This window comes from Daphnia magna, linkage group LG1 (genome assembly GCF_020631705.1).
Source record: "Daphnia magna isolate NIES linkage group LG1, ASM2063170v1.1, whole genome shotgun sequence".
Classification (NCBI taxonomy): domain Eukaryota; kingdom Metazoa; phylum Arthropoda; class Branchiopoda; order Diplostraca; family Daphniidae; genus Daphnia; species Daphnia magna.
Genome location: NC_059182.1, coordinates 15,269,551 through 15,284,949, shown reverse-complemented (window position 1 = coordinate 15,284,949; position 15,399 = coordinate 15,269,551). Strand labels below are relative to the sequence as shown.

Here is a 15,399-nt window from a genome sequence, read left to right as displayed (position 1 = left end):
AACACTGAAGGTAACTGATTACATATCCATTTTTTTCATGTATATTCGATGTAATTGTGACTTTACGACATGGTACTTGGTGCAATAGGTCGGACGAAGGGGGGATAATCAAGATTGTACAAGATGGCTATGAGGCCTTTTTGGAATTCTTATGTTCGACATGCCCACTGCAATGGTCACACTCGTCATCTTCAGACTCTGAGGAACTCTCACCGAACTTGTGTGGTTTTTTGTACACACAGCAACCTGAAAATTAGGAAAAATAATCATGACCAGCACAGCGGCCAAAAAACCCTTAAAAAAAAGAAAAGAAAACTTTGGTGGCTTTCTCGCGCTTACACTTAGATTTCTTTCTGCCTAGATGTTCGTTGTCCACAGTATCTTGGGCCCATCCCACTTTTTTAGAGGATTGGGGTTTCTTTAAAGTTAGTACCACGGTAGATTCCTGGAAGAAAAGAAAACGCTTGAAATAATTTCCTAGCAAAGTATTTCCTAACCTAATGCGTTACCCTCTAACACTAATTAACGAAAGAGGAAGTAGAAGGAAATAGGGTAACCCTTAGTATTTATTGTGATCCCAACGCAAAAATTTACAAATCACTACGGCAACTAATTTACAACGCCACTATCTCTGAGTTGCTGTATATGAGCTAAAGAGTAACCCAATCGTTCTTGAAGAATGGACTCGGTATGCTGGCCCAGTTCTGGTGGGGGAAGACGAATACGGTTGCCCGTTCCGCTGAACTTCACTGGGGGTCCGACAAGTTTCAACGTCCCGGCGGAAGGATGATCAACTTCTTGAACCATATCATTATGTTGCACTTGGGGATCTGCAAAGACTTCCGACAATGAATTGATGGGTCCGTACGAAAAATGTGCACCGCGAAATGATTCTAGCCACTCTGCGTTAGTTTTTGTTGAAAGGGTTTTGCCAAGTTCTTCAACAAGTTCTCTTCTATGCTCGACGCGTAAGGCATTCGTCAGATATTTTGGATCTGAGGACAAATGCGAACGGTTGATCCTAGAGCAAAGCTCACGAAATTGACGATCGTTGGTTCCACCAATCGTTATATAGCCATCGGAGGTAGCGAATGCCTGGTAAGGCACAATACTTTCGTGTGCTGTGCCCCAGCGTTTAGCTTCTTGGCCAGCCATTAGGTAGTTGGAGCCAAGGTTTACTAAACAAGCAACTTGTGTCGACAGCAAATTTGCAGATATTCGCTGCCCGCATCCCGTTTTCTGTCGTTGAAACAATGCTGCCATGATGGCCCCGTGAGCGTATAATCCCGTTGCCAAGTCTGTTAAAGCTACACCCGTTTTGCACGGTGCTCCATCTTCTGGCCCCGTCACGTATATCAGGCCTCCCATGGACGAAGCTATAACGTCGTAACCAGGACGGGAAGCATAAGGGCCAGAGCTACCATATCCAGTGATTGAGCAGTAAATAAGTTGAGGATTTATTTTCTGCAAATCTTCATATCCCAAGCCATACTCTTCCATTTTACCTGGTAAATAGTTCTCTACCAAAACATCACTTTGCAGTACCAGTTCTTGAATGATCTTCCTTCCATTGTTAGATTTTAAATCAATGCAAATACTTTTCTTATTGCGATTGATGCTGATGAAATAGCAGCTAGTATTACCCACAAATGGGGGACCCCAGCTTCTTGTGTCATCACCCACCTTGAGACGTTCTACTTTTAGAATATCTGCCCCTAAGTCACCAAGAATTTGTGTACAGTAAGGACCAGCCAAAACACGAGTAAGGTCCAGTACTTTTACACCTGACAGAGCATCAGTAGAAGAACTGTATTTGAATGCTGTTTTTGCTTTCCTTAAAAATTTCCTCTGAAAAAAGTCGGCTCGTAGTAAACGGAGCATTTTCGATCAAAGAAGGGGGTCGGAGAACCAAAAAAAAATGATTGTCTATATAAACCACTACACTGTCTCAGTTGCTCACCTCCCGTTTTTCAGTCGAAGTTTCTATTTGTCCAGAAATTTGGTTGGTGTCCATGTTCCTTGAAGCCATAATCCGATCCAGACTTTTTGCGTGTTCAAGAAATTATATGTTTTAGTCAAGTAGAATTGAAAATTGAAATACACAACACAACACGAGCAAGAAAAAATAAAAGGTTTCAACTACGGGCTTGATGGGACGTTAAAGTACCGTCTGTGAGGCCATTTGAAAGAGAATTTTGAATTATTTACAAACACTTAGATTTACAAAGATAAATTTTTCTGATAAACTATTAAACAATTTTTTTACTGTTTCAGAAGTTTATTCTTACAAGTTACCGTTTAAATATTAATTAATCTTTGAAAGCCACCACTGGAGCCTGGAGGCGTTTAACTACATAGCAGACGAAGATAAGTTTTTTATTTGATCGAAATCTGAAGCACGTGGCGTTGTTCGACAATATAGGCTTCTTCTCAAAATTTGACGTTTAAACCTCGTTTGGAAAATGACTGACGTGTTAAAAGTAACCAAAAAATCCGAGAAGAAGAAAACCGTTGCAAAGCCTGCAAAGTCAGACGAAACATTGTTAAAAGATGCCAAGGAAAGAATTATGCGTCTTCAGGTATGTATTTAATTTGCTTTAGTCCGTTCGTACTCTTTTCAAAATTTGTATGAAAGAAGTATTTCAGTAATAATTTTCTTCACATTTTTCCATTTAATTTTCATCTGTATTTTAGAAAAAAAACAAGGGAAAGCCTGTGCCAAAGGGAAAAGGTTCTGTTAAGAAGACAAAGAAATCCACGAAAAATGCACATAAACGTGGAGTTGTCTATCTTGGCCATATTCCTCATGGTTTCTATGAAGAAGAACTGAAAGGGTTCTTTTCCCAGTTTGGTAAAGTTACAAGAGTAAAAGTCTCCAGGAGTGCGAAGGTACAAAATCATAATATTATTAATCAAATTGTATACTAAGACCTTGCAAATTAACAGACTGGCAAAAGTAAGGGATATGCTTTTATTGAATTCGCTTTCAATGATGTTGCAAAAATTGTAGCTGAGACCATGAATAACTATCTTATGTTTGAAAGGCTTGTCAAAGGTTTGGAAGAACAAATTACCTGCATGTCTTGAAATAGAAACTAAAAACAAATATTTTTCTTTAGCTCAGTACATTCCACCAGAGAAGGTTCATTCAAAAATGTTCCCCATCCATTTTATGACATCGGAAGTCTATCCAACACTCGTTCGTAGGAATCGTCTGATGGCAAAGCAAGAAAAAACACCTACAGAAAAAGATAAGCAAAAGCACCGTGGTCGCATGCTATTTAAGATAGCGAAGGCGATGAGCGCCCTTAAAGAAATGGGCATCGACCACCAACCTCAAATTTACGATCCTGAAGCTGGTGCAAATGTGAATGACGATGTTTCTCAGAGTAACGTTGACGAAGTTCCTCAGTTAGTTGAAATTGAAACCGCAATTCCTGAATCAAAATCATCGAAGAAAAATCTTAAAGCACCCAAAAGGAACAGCACTGTTACTGACGTTAAACTTGCAACAGATTCTACACCGACTAAAGGTGATGCAGGCTCTGAGTCGGTTGCAGTTCAACCGTCAACGCCTGCAAATTCGTCACCAAAGTTAACACGGAATCAACGTAAAGCTATGCTTAAAAAGAACAAAGCTAATGAAGTCACTTCTCCTGTTGATGATACACCTTCACACTCACCCAATAAACGGTTTAAACAATCCGCCAAGGCCCCTGCAAAATCGGTTGCCACCCCTTTGAAAAAAAGTTCTGAGGTGTCCGTTAAACCTTCTCCCCAACCAGTTAAAGTATCAGGACGCTCTCCGAAACCAGATTTGAAGAAAGCCAAGGCCAACACTTTTGGCAAAGAAGTCGCTGCGCCCTCAAAATTACCGATTCGCTCCGTTAAGGGGAAGAAGCCTGTTTAAATCTTTTCGGAAAATAAACAATATTTCTAATCGCCAAACTTTGTGTTGTATTTTATCGTTGTATTTAAAGCTTGCGGGGAGAGAGTGCCATAGACTCTAGGCAAAGTATCTTGTTAGTAATGTGAAGAATCTAAGTAGGCCTACTCATAATTTTCATTATGTATGATTTTGTTAGCCGAAGATCCCCACGGTCGTTAGGGACCATGTCCTCTGACATTTGAGAGATCTGACGTGGAGTCAAAAACAAGTTAGGGAAAAGTGAGAAATAAAACTATCTGGGAAAGTAACGTTAATGATCAGAGGGGTGAATGTAGTCGTCCGGGCGCATTTTTCTCGTGTGAGCATTTCACGGTACGGGTGTTGAAATTTGACTAATTCGTCCTAGAGATAAGCTTTCTCACAGTGTAATGGCAAATGGGGGAAGAAGTGGCTGTTTTACTATGAAAGGTAAGTTAATCGCTAGTTAGCGACAACTGCAATATTTCTAGATCACATTTCGTGATTAGCCCAAACCACAGAATAAGTGGGAGCTATTTTGTTTGTTGATTTGTTGTGTTGAGTGTCAGCGAACCAATGATGGTCATAGTCTAGTTGTCTAGGGGAAGAAGAAGGGAGCGGGAGTGAAAAATCACTGTTTGGCTAACTGAACTTCTGGATTGAGTCCAATGTTTGGGTTAGCTGTTCCCAAACCCTAGCGTAGGCGCTCCTTTCAAATATTCTTGATGGCTCTGCCAGGTGGCGCTTCTTCATTCCAAACCCTCGGTACCACAAGCATCAAGGAGGCAAATAGAAGTCCACAGTCCTGCGAAACTCATCAAAACGAGCCATCGTTCCGGACGGCGCATATCCTGCTCCCTATGTTTCTTTGCTCTACCGATGCCCTTGTGGTTGTTTTGCCTTTCGGTGGTTTTTTTTTTTTTTCACTGCAGACATCAACTACATTATTGACCATCGTCTCTAATGGGATGCGTCGTCTGACTGAGTCAACACACTAGCTACTGTGTTGCCTAAGAATTCACGACGTTTCGGCTAAGTTAAATAAATAAGCACAAGTGAAGACCAACACGTAGTCTAGGGCAATGTATCTTTTTTTTTAAATTATTATTATTTTATTTACCGACAGCTAACAGAACTTCGATGTTGTTTCTTTAAACATTGGTTTGTTAAATTTTTAATCGTAATGAATGACTGAACATATAATGTTATAGCCCAAGAAAATGCAATGTATTAAGGTTAATATTCGGTTTTCTCATGCATTGATAAACCATCTATTTCCCTAAAGTGCTGCATAATGTTTAACGATGTGTGGGCGTTTTCACTTTGCAACATTTTATTTCCTAAACTATGATATAGGTTTATAAATCCCAGATCCAAGATCGAAACTATCTCGCAGGCGAGTCTAGTTCTTGATGACTGTCTAAAATTTATGGCCGCCAACCATTCATGAATTTGTAAGAAAAAAAGTGCGGGTTCTCGTAATGAATGGATACACATTTTTAAATCCCTCAGATGCTCTGCAAAACAGTTTTAGAATCACAATGTAATGAAAGAGTAAAAACATCAAACAGATTGTGGCCGCCATGAAAGGATTAAAATGGAAAAGTACTTCCTCTTGTTAAGCTAGTTTTCCGTCATATACAAACAAGAAATCGGCAACAGTTCTGGTAGTACAGAACTGTTTGGAAAACTCACTTGCTAGGCATGTTGATGATCAGAAATTATGAGAAACAGCCGTCTAGTAGGGTGAATACGTTGTCTCGTTAAAAAAAAAGCAAATGTATCAGTATCAGCAAAAAAAGATTATTAGATTGGATCTAACTAAATTTTTTTGTGATCTCCGTTTAATTTCAAATCGAAATAATGCATAGTTTGCTATATTTAGATTTTAACACAAAAAAATAAAGTAATAAGCCAGAATTTAAGCCCGACTTTTTGTACAAAAATTGGGCTTCGTCCAGGACAGAAGTGGACGAACACGTCTGTCACTGGCGAGAGGATACTTCAATCATAGCGAAGAAGGGTGAAATATACGAAGCACATTCTTCTGTTACGACTTGACCCTCTCTATGAAACTTTATAGAATTCACCAATTCTTGTATGTGAAAATGGTTTTTATGTCAACGTTTTTTTATATTTTATTTTATTTTCATAACTATAGCATCCAGCAGCTTCCTGGGAGTTGGAGAAGAAGGCTGAGCTTCCTGTTGGTTAATGGGGTGCGAAATGTGAAACCTACCATCCTCACTGCTACTCCCTGTATCGAAAGACGAAGCTATTTAGTTACGGCTCAAGTGCAAGCAGGCTTCTCCCATTCATTAGAGGTTCAGAACTGGACCATCGGCAAGCACCAGTAACGTAGTAAAATACACATAAAATAAAGAGAAGGAAACGGGGATTTTACTGTGAACCTGCCAGACTGCTTGGCGCCGAGGGTGAGACAGGGGGTCGTTGTATAGAGAGGGGGGTCGTTGAAGGTAGAAAATAGTAAGAAAAAAAAGGATGGGCCTGTCAACGTAAATTGATACCCGAACTGGAGAAGGCGTTGGATTCCATGGAATGACTTTTTGCCTTTTCTCTTCTCACCACCTATGGCGATCTACAATATTCGAGTAAACTGCAAAAAATGTAACAACATTTATAAACAACAAAAAGTTTTGTCTTGTGTTTGGTGATTGCTTACCTACTGTCACGGATCTTTTACTATTTTGAAAAATCATTTTAATGACAAAAAACAGAAAAAAAACTGATAAGGAGGTCTGGTTGTAAGTAAGAAACGCTGTCTATCTTTTTGGCAATAACGAAAAAAGTAACAACTGGTAGCGAATAACAAACCATTAGTTAAAGCAAAAAGTCTCGTCCAAGACGTAGAATATAGGAATGAACCAAAAGGGAAAACGGAACGCCAAAAATAAAAAATAAAAATAAAAGAACCCTGACCCCAGTAAAAAGGGGGTCTTGGATGCTGGCAGACAGCCTGGCGCCTCTATGGAATGCTTCCTCCACAACAATAATTGGTGGAGGAACTATTCCGATACCAATGTTAAACTATAGGAATACTTAAAGATGCTCACCTTAACTTTGACATCAGAATTGTGTTCTTTTCCCTTCCATTTGGACTTGCTGATTTATAATCGCAAGCCCTGGTTCCTCGACTTTCAGATCCAATGCCAATACGGATTTATACAGCTGCAGTAGTGAATGGTTTTGACGGAAATGATATGCAGTAGAAAGCGCTAGATTGCTATTGTCAAATCAATACATAAGTGAAATATCGAATTTCAAATTGGATTAAGATTGATGTATCGGGAACGGCAGCTTGGACAGCTGAGCAAATAAAAGAAAGGTGCCGCAACAGGATTCGGAGCGAAAGACGACAACTGGAAGATGGAGGGAGAGTGAGAAAAACTATAGCCAATCAGCAAGCACCGACGCCACTCAAGTCTCCGCCTTTGCTCCTCGTTCCCTTCAGTTTGCCCGAACGGCACCAAGCTGGATTTAGATGAAGATGTCTAGTTGTCTAGGCCGTTCGTTTCACAGTCGATATTTGACGGTGGACTCGAGTTGTTGGTAACAGTCCAACTTTTCACCTACGCTACCAATCCTTTTTTTTATATATTAAAGCGCTCTACAAGTTGAATTTGAGATGAGTCTTTACTACTCACCTACTCAGCCTCGGCAACCTCACAACAGCTACAGTAACATCACAGATCCGGGAACGACTTTTAGGCTTACCTGCGTCAATGTGAACCACGTTACGTACAATTATCTCATGGACAACGCAACGCCCAATACAACAGACAGTGCTGGATACAATTATGCAAACGGGTGCGGAGGATCCTTACCTTGCTATCAAAGTCTAACGTCTACGCTGCAACAGTCTCACGATGATTCCGTTTGCGGAGTAGCAGGAACTAGACCTTTTTCCTTGCCCTCGTCCTGCGAGTCGCCCATGTCGCTTCCTGCCTTTTCCCCCCCTACTAATCAGTCGTTCATTGGACATCACAATCACTATCAACAACAGCCATGTTCGGGTATTAATTTGTTCCACGACGATGTGCCCCCAATCACGTCAACCATCTCATCTGCTATTGAAGATTTCAACCTCGATGAGGACTTCTCACTCGATCTAGTGGGAGCTGCCAGCTCAGAAGATGGTAAGATTGTCTTATGAATACGATGAAACAGCAAAGAACCCGTAGAAACAATTTTATTTCGACAGAAGAATCAAGTAACGGGGATCCGACTTCAAATAAACCAAGAAAAGAGCGCACTGCTTTCACAAAACAACAGATACGCGAGCTGGAGAATGAATTCGCCCATTCCAATTATTTGACGCGACTACGTCGCTACGAAATCGCTGTTGCCCTCGATCTTACGGAACGGCAGGCAAGTTAAAAATTCTAGACTCGGGCAAACACGAAATAAAATTAAAGCGAAAATGTATATACGAGTTGGACGACTGCTGACATGAATCTTTATATTTTAGGTCAAGGTGTGGTTCCAGAACCGACGGATGAAGTGGAAACGGACAAAGGGTGGAAGTCCATCGATTAAGCAGAAGAAAGAGTCAGCCAAATCTAAACATTGAATATAAGAGAGATTACCGACTGCTTTACCAAAACGTACGAAGAATTGTTGCTCTTCCTTCACAAATGATAAGCCGTATTTTCTCTCATCTGATTTTACACCTATGCAAATTTCTAGAGTTCTTCCATAAGGCATAAATATTTCAATTAAAACAAAAATATGATTCTTATTTCCACATGTCACTTGTGTCCATAACTGTTTTTGATAATTGCTCGTTTTATAGTATTAAATATGGCCAAATACACCGGCAAGTCACGGTTCTGCGCATTAACGATTTTGAGACTTCAGTAACCTAACACGGGACTTGCGCACTTGTTTCACACAGAGAAAAACTTACCATTGAAAAGAGGATATATTTGGTTGTAAAACACGTTATCAATTTGCAAACTGTGAATTTAGATAGCGAGACAAGAAAAGCCAATATTCGCGGCGAATGGGATCCATTTTCGTCGCTAATACTTGAAGTATCTGAGGTGAAAAAAAAAAGTTTAGATTTTGAAGAATTGGGGAACGTAAAAGGGTATTCATACTCCATCCGCTTTGGGTAAAAGCACTTGGCGTTTTGAAGCATCTGACTGCATTAATTCTTCCATTCTGTCAACCAAAAAAGCAAAATAATATGGGGATTCACTATTGTTTTCGTCCAAAAACTGGCAGAGTTCCTCAACTACTGGATGGCCGTTAAGTCCAGTTGTATAATGCGCGAGAACACTGCGTCAAAACACATTTACAGCATTTTAAATACGTAAATAAATAATAAATTTGTCTTTCTCTTACCCTCTTAAGTAGTTCCAAGCACTTTCGTTGTTACAAACCTTCTTTATACTGTTGACAGAAAATGTCAATTCGCGACTGATAATGTCTTCGCTAAAGCCTGACGTCTGTTTCACGACAAAATATCGTTGGTTCCAAGCTGAATTATTGCGAATATCATCTTCGAGCAAGCGCTCAACCAAACTCAAGCTCATGATCAAATAGCTTGAAGGTATCTAACACCCATTGTCTATGTTGCCATGCATGGTAATTTTTGGCATCCTGAGCTAGTACAATCTCTGTAAGCCTAAGTTCACTAGATGGGTCTCCAGACCATTCTACTAGCACTCGGCGATGGTGCCTTTATAAAAAATGGGATATACTAAACATACATTCAGAAAAATAGAATTTAAAAGATGTATACCAAACTTGATAATTTTTGGGATGGTCTTCAATTATTCTTCTTACAAATGACAATTCCTTTTGTATATTTTTTTCCAATCCTTTAAGAACAGTTCGTCTACGATGTAGGGGAAATAAAGATTATACAACAATTTAGACTATCTTTTTAACAACTTTTTACCTGTACTGCCAGACTGTGTAATTGGCTGGATTCAGCTCAAGTGCATCACTAGTTAACTCAAATGCCCTTTCTGAGATCTCATTCTTTAAGACAATTGCTCGAAAATAGTTGAATATGTCTTTAACTAAAAAAACATAAGAAAGAAATGAAGTTATTTATTTTGTTGAAATGATAACAAAATAGTCACATCGTTCGGAATACGCAATCGAGACGACCGGAAAAGGTCCTTCGTTTAACTCGACGGGAACGACATCATTCCATTCTGGGCGATCACGGTAGTATATCCAAGTAGGCTCCTGGTCAGAACACTCGTCAGATGAATCAGACAGCGGTTCTTTTGACTCTTCACCGGCCATCCTTAAATTCCTACTTTATCAAAGAAGAACTCTGCTTCTAACAACAACACATTAGCAACCTGCACCTGCCTTACAAGCACGAACTTGCATTTCGTCTGCTCTTTTCGAATTCGAAATGCCATTCGTTTTTAATTATCCGTAGAGGGCTCGACCCCGCATACATCGGGGAGCTTTTTCATCGATTCGGTGCGGGGATATTTTTTCCAGTGCGGTGGTTTCGGGGCTCAGTGCCATCCCCGATTTCAATCCCCGATTTCAGTCCCCGATTAGACCCTTATAGCACCGCTTACTGCCGCGAATCTTCCCTATTTCTTCTACGAAATTTTGCTTTTTCTTTACTTTTTCTGTATAAAATATTATGTTTCCCCTTTTCTAAGACAATTTACAAATTATCCAAAACAAATTTTCCGCCCGGTGGGAGAGCCTCTTGCGGTTGTGTTGTTTCACTCCACGCAGAAATTCTTCTGTCGACAGATGGCAGTCCTACCAGGCAGAAAATCACTCATACGCCCCGACCATTCCCCGACTCAAAACCCTCGCTTTTTTGTATAGTAGTCCCCGCAAGAGGATACCCCTTTTCTGAGAGGGAAAATAGCCATAGTGGAGGAACCAGGGGTCTATGACTCTGGTGAGGGTTGCGGTGTCCCCGATTTGATTAAGATCGGGGCCTAACTCTGTTGGGGCTGAGCCCTTATTCCGTACCCACGAATAGATACTTTTCTGTATTGGCAACATTGGTTTTATTTGTTTGTGATTCTGCTTCGGCTGTCATCGCTATTCCGCAGTACAGGACATTAGTCACTAAATGCAGCTTTTCAATGGACCAGCGTTTGAAAGATTTGTAAGTAAAAAATAACTTTCAGATATTAGTGAAACTAATGGGTTCGTTTTTCAACCAGACTTTCCAACCTTGGTCGACGAACTTTGAGAGGTGTCAAGCCGTGTCCAAAATGTGGAACTTACAATGGGACCAGAGGCTTTAGTTGTAAAAACAAATCATGTGATGTCGTCTTCAAAGCTGCTGATGACCGTAAGAAGAAAACCACAGAGGCTTGTCGTATAAGCACCGAAAACCAAAATGCACAAGTACTCTTTAGAATTTTACTAAATATGTAGGTGTTTGTAACAAAGTATGTTGTTGTCAAATCAGGTGTTTTCTGTTCGTTTACGTGACAAAGGTCCTGATTACAGGTATAAAATTAAAATATTTTGTGTGGGATGAAGTTTTAAAACCACTTTTTATCCAGAGATTTTGTGCAGCTTACCGCTGAATTAGTAGATGCAGGGGATGGAAGTTTCTCCACTGTTCAAAATGCAGAATGTTTTGTAGAGAGTTGTTCAAATAAGAATGATTCATTTAATCTTTTGCCCATTACGGCTTGTCAGCATATTCAAGCAACTCTGAATTGTCATTCAGAATCAGAAATTTTACCTATAAAAGCATCACTCATCCATTCTCTGAACATTCCATCAGATCTAAAAGATGAATTGTGGAATATGGCAACTGAGGACAACCAAGGGTAATATAGATAATAGAACCAAGTTGGTAAAGATGAAACATTAGTAATTTTTTTATTCTCTGTTATTAGGTTGCAGATGCCTATTGTCCAGCGGGTTTCCAAAACCATATTTGTTGTAAAATGTGCAGTTTCGAACAAATTCTCTTTGGGTTTTCTTCATTGTTCAGTTATTGAAACTCGTAGTAAAACGGGAACACTGGAACGAAAGTTTGTTTGTCCATGTCGTAAGTTGAAGGCTCCAAACTCATCAGAAATATCAAATAAGGAGTGTGTCCACTTCTACGCGTGCATTCTGGCATTCATAAGTGACGAAAAGTTCATGAATGAATTTTCCTACCACATACAGGTAAACTTTAATTTGGCCCATGATGAACTTTTACGGGCGTCTACTTTACTCTGTTATTAATTAACGCTTGTTTCTTTCTTCCAGGCGTCCAACGTCCTTTCTGTTTCATTGGATAGCATTGAGGAAATGACAGAGCGGCAGTTAGTGGTGCACTTTGAAGTAATGCCGCAAGTATCCGATGAAGCCGACCTTCTTGGTGATGTTAGGGTACTAGATTCTTTAGTTCTAGCCGCCGACGACGGTTCTTCGGGTTTTGCCGATGATGTTTCAGCAACGGGAAATGTCAACTTGACGTTGCCGGTTGGTATTAACATGAGCGAACTATTAAATGGAACGCTAGAAGTGGTTCCCCAGATGACCTGTCACACTGCCCCCATTATAAGCGCAGAGGAGGCTGCGCAAATCCAGCGAGGAAAGATCAAAATAGCACCACTCAAAAGACCACGCAAATTAGTTTCAGAAACAAGCAACCACCAACATCAGAACCAGCTAACGACCGAAACCTTCCCCAAGCGTACGCCTTCTTTGGAAGAAGTCACGAGCTCCCTCTTATTCGAACAATGGCTAGCTTCTGTCACGGAGCGTATCAACCAGACGATGCACTTTGCAATGCCAGGAAACCCTGATCCGCTAGTTTATCAGATACCTCACTCGTTTTTTGACTGTCTTCGTGAGCGAATATCGTCAAATGGCAGGAAAAAGCGCCTCCCCAACAGCACAGTTGTATTCCAGCGTAAGGACCGACCCCCCTTTGCCACATTGACCAAATATACTTGGCATCTCAACAATGCAATGCATGTGAAACACGTCTTCGACACTGCGCTGGTAACACAATTTCTCATCAGTTGAATTTGCAAAAAAATGAAAACAACGTTTAATTGCAGGTGCAACTAGAACTTACACGAAGTTTTGTTGAGAATCAAGATGGAACGTTCGATTTGTACGTTCCAAAAAACATTGACACTTCCGGATCTGGGGCAGACTGTTCCGGTTTACCGACGCTCAGACCATTGGAACTCCAGACTTACCTAATAATTGGTAACATCTGTCTGTTTTTCAAAGTGAGCTTCTTCTTCATTATCTTTGTAATGTATTAGGGCATGGCAACACAAATACAGACGGTGATTGTTCCTGCCCTTTTACCATCGAGTGGATTCCAGATGTTCTCCTACAATCCAAATTTGGCGAGTTGAGTCTGCAATTTCAATTCGGACACCAAAGACATCCATTGGGATTAATTTCAGAGCGAAGTGGCAACAAACGACTCATTAACGGAATTGCCAGCACAACTACTCTGTCAAATAGCATCGCCTCACGTCGCAAAAAGCTCAATGTGGTCGCTATTACTGACACTGACGCCAAAGAGCTGCAAAATTTGAACAATATTGAACTTGATTTTGATGGTGTCGCTCCGTTGAACGATAGCGAGTTCCAAGAGCTCACTAAATCTGTCCCTTGAAATCTAAAAGGGATGACAAATCACCTTGGTGCGCAGAGTCTCTCCCAATGGGACGTGCTTCCTTCATTTTATCCATCACTGTTTCCCACCAGCGTACCTATTGCCGTCTCTCTAAAGAGGACCAGATCTTAAGCAAAGCCTAAGATGTTCCTCACGTCACTTCATGTTTGTTCTGTCCATTTGCACTCATCCAGCAACAGGAAAGCAAGGGATAACCTTTGATGGGGGAAGGAATACGATTTCGTGCATTCATACTGTTTTTGATGGAAAGATGCCTCATTATTATTTCTAAAGGAAAGTCACACGACAGTTCCGATAATTGATTTAACTCTGTTTTGTTCCGGTTGTCCCTTGTTTCCCTTATCGCTTTTTTTTTGCGTCGGAGTATTATTCCGACCGATTGAATGGGAATAGTAAACTGTATATGACTCGATTCATAATGAAATTCTTTTTACGGATTGTATGGACTTGAAATCAGGTAAAAGACAAATTAATTGGAAACAAACACACGACACACGGCAGACAAGACAGAAAATTAAGAGCTTAAAAGGCACTAAACGGTAGCCATTAATTAAATGAACCAAATTAAATACACAAATGAGTACACGAGTACTGATGGCACTGGCAGCGGAATTCCTCAAAATATTATGTCTTTCCGCACAAAGAAAACAACCTCCAATTCTAAATACTATTTACTGAAATCGTCAGAAGATTCACCGATGGGACTGGTCTTAATCGGTTGTGGAGGGAAAAAGTCGCGGAAATTCGGGGCTTGCTCCTCGTGAAATCCTGTCGATGTTGGCCCTTTGTTGAAACTCGAGTTAAAGAATGGATCAGCGCTGTAGTTGCTAACAAAGTTGCTTCCTCCTCCGGGATTGTTATTATTGTAATAGCTCGTGGCGTACGTGGCGCCCGTATTTCCGTTGCCACTACAGGCCGTATTGCAATAGTCGTAAGTGGTGGCCGGAGCTGGCCAGTCTTGACTGTGACTGGCTGTATTGTACGAAGAGAAAGAAGCAAAGGGAGGCAGAAGCGAGCTAAAGCCCCCTGTTCCGCTTGCGTTGTGATGGAGGGTCGAAGAAGAGGAACAGGTGGAAGTAGTGCTGACCGCGACTGCGTTGTTGGTCGTCCCACCGCTGTTGTTGGCGTGATGATGAACGTGGTGTTGTTGCTGCTGGAACTTACGTGGCGGCTCACGCTTTCTCCACTTGGCGCGTCGATTCTGGAACCAAACTTGAACGCGGGACTCGCTCAACTGCAAACGCAGAGCCAGTTCTTCCCTAGCAAAGACATCCGGATAAGGTGCTCTTTCAAAGGCTCTCTCCAGTTCTTCCAGTTGGTAAGGAGTAAAAGTTGTCCTAGAAATAAGAAAATTGACTGTTTCTTTAATACGACCACTCGCAATGAAATGTGTTCCGTCAAAAGGCGAACCTCGTTTTCTTTTTCTTTGTGGCGGAGTTATTAGCAGATTCATTGGCACTTTTTTTGCTGTTCTTGTTCTCGTTCTTTTTGCCACTCGTAGTCGAAGTCACCGATGTAGTGTTTAAAGTTGTTTGCTGAGCGCACGAGGGCCAGCCGGCCGAAGTTGGAGGAGCCGATGTGGACGCCAAGTCGTGAACATCGTCGTGATGGAACTCGTGCGGAAAGTTGAGGTCGCCATGCTGGAAGCCCAACATTACCTAGAAGAAGAACGACAGTTTTACGGGTGTCATCGCAAACGAGATCTTGAACGTATTCCAATTATACTTGAATCGAATGAAAATTTCCTCGCGTTTCGGCTTGCGCTTTAGCGACAACTTGCGTCGAATTGAGCGCCATTCTTGCTGATGTGCACGGGACGAAAAGCGCCAGCGCACAGTCGGAGATGTTGGCAACAAGTGGTATC

General features: G+C 41.0%; 6 protein-coding genes and 1 long non-coding RNA gene across 8 annotated transcripts; 4 read left to right on the top strand and 3 right to left on the bottom strand.

The window, feature by feature from the left end:
- Window positions 1-548: 548 nt before the first annotated feature.
- On the bottom strand, window positions 549-2,165 carry LOC116916092 (succinate--hydroxymethylglutarate CoA-transferase). Its single transcript, XM_032921278.2, has 2 exons — window positions 1,961-2,165; window positions 549-1,848 (listed from the first exon to the last, which is right to left on the bottom strand). Exons 1-2 carry the CDS (start codon window positions 2,027-2,029, stop codon window positions 610-612), a joined length of 1,308 nt encoding a protein of 435 aa, XP_032777169.2. The 5' UTR covers window positions 2,030-2,165; the 3' UTR covers window positions 549-609.
- A 201-nt stretch (window positions 2,166-2,366) lies between these two features.
- Window positions 2,367-3,948, top strand: LOC116916104 (MKI67 FHA domain-interacting nucleolar phosphoprotein-like). The gene is made up of 4 exons (XM_032921290.2): window positions 2,367-2,579; window positions 2,695-2,889; window positions 2,947-3,055; window positions 3,120-3,948. The coding sequence occupies exons 1-4, from the start codon at window positions 2,463-2,465 to the stop codon at window positions 3,908-3,910; spliced, it is 1,212 nt and encodes a 403-aa protein (XP_032777181.2). The 5' UTR covers window positions 2,367-2,462; the 3' UTR covers window positions 3,911-3,948.
- A 1,916-nt stretch (window positions 3,949-5,864) lies between these two features.
- On the top strand, window positions 5,865-6,294 carry LOC123471251. The gene is made up of 2 exons (XR_006645534.1): window positions 5,865-6,005; window positions 6,069-6,294. It is a non-coding gene; the product is annotated as an uncharacterized LOC123471251 (long non-coding RNA).
- Window positions 6,295-7,408: 1,114 nt separating this feature from the next.
- On the top strand, window positions 7,409-8,768 carry LOC116916070 (homeobox protein MOX-1). 2 transcript variants are annotated; one of them, XM_032921263.2, is made up of 3 exons: window positions 7,409-8,064; window positions 8,133-8,296; window positions 8,397-8,768. In XM_032921263.2, the coding sequence occupies exons 1-3, from the start codon at window positions 7,554-7,556 to the stop codon at window positions 8,496-8,498; spliced, it is 777 nt and encodes a 258-aa protein (XP_032777154.2). In that variant the 5' UTR covers window positions 7,409-7,553; the 3' UTR covers window positions 8,499-8,768. The 2 variants fall into 2 exon arrangements, with proteins under 2 accessions (XP_032777154.2, XP_032777149.2); XM_032921258.2 differs by having other exon boundaries at window positions 7,412-8,064; window positions 8,130-8,296.
- On the bottom strand, window positions 8,102-10,295 carry LOC116916055 (protein farnesyltransferase/geranylgeranyltransferase type-1 subunit alpha). Its single transcript, XM_032921240.2, is given in 8 exon segments — window positions 8,102-8,487; window positions 8,835-8,965; window positions 9,028-9,208; window positions 9,275-9,450; window positions 9,452-9,611; window positions 9,675-9,770; window positions 9,834-9,957; window positions 10,021-10,295. Coding segments are annotated over 7 exon segments (999 nt in total). The 5' UTR covers window positions 10,190-10,295; the 3' UTR covers window positions 8,102-8,487; window positions 8,835-8,872.
- A 585-nt stretch (window positions 10,296-10,880) lies between these two features.
- On the top strand, window positions 10,881-13,947 carry LOC116915988 (uncharacterized protein C2orf42 homolog). The gene is made up of 8 exons (XM_032921167.2): window positions 10,881-11,030; window positions 11,089-11,275; window positions 11,340-11,380; window positions 11,437-11,709; window positions 11,779-12,055; window positions 12,140-12,880; window positions 12,940-13,093; window positions 13,153-13,947. Exons 1-8 carry the CDS (start codon window positions 11,008-11,010, stop codon window positions 13,512-13,514), a joined length of 2,058 nt encoding a protein of 685 aa, XP_032777058.2. The 5' UTR covers window positions 10,881-11,007; the 3' UTR covers window positions 13,515-13,947.
- A 255-nt stretch (window positions 13,948-14,202) lies between these two features.
- On the bottom strand, window positions 14,203-15,332 carry LOC116916031 (paired box protein Pax-6). The gene is made up of 3 exons (XM_045178328.1): window positions 15,261-15,332; window positions 14,946-15,193; window positions 14,203-14,872 (listed from the first exon to the last, which is right to left on the bottom strand). The coding sequence occupies exons 1-3, from the start codon at window positions 15,330-15,332 to the stop codon at window positions 14,203-14,205; spliced, it is 990 nt and encodes a 329-aa protein (XP_045034263.1).
- Between the last annotated feature and the right edge of the window lie 67 nt (window positions 15,333-15,399).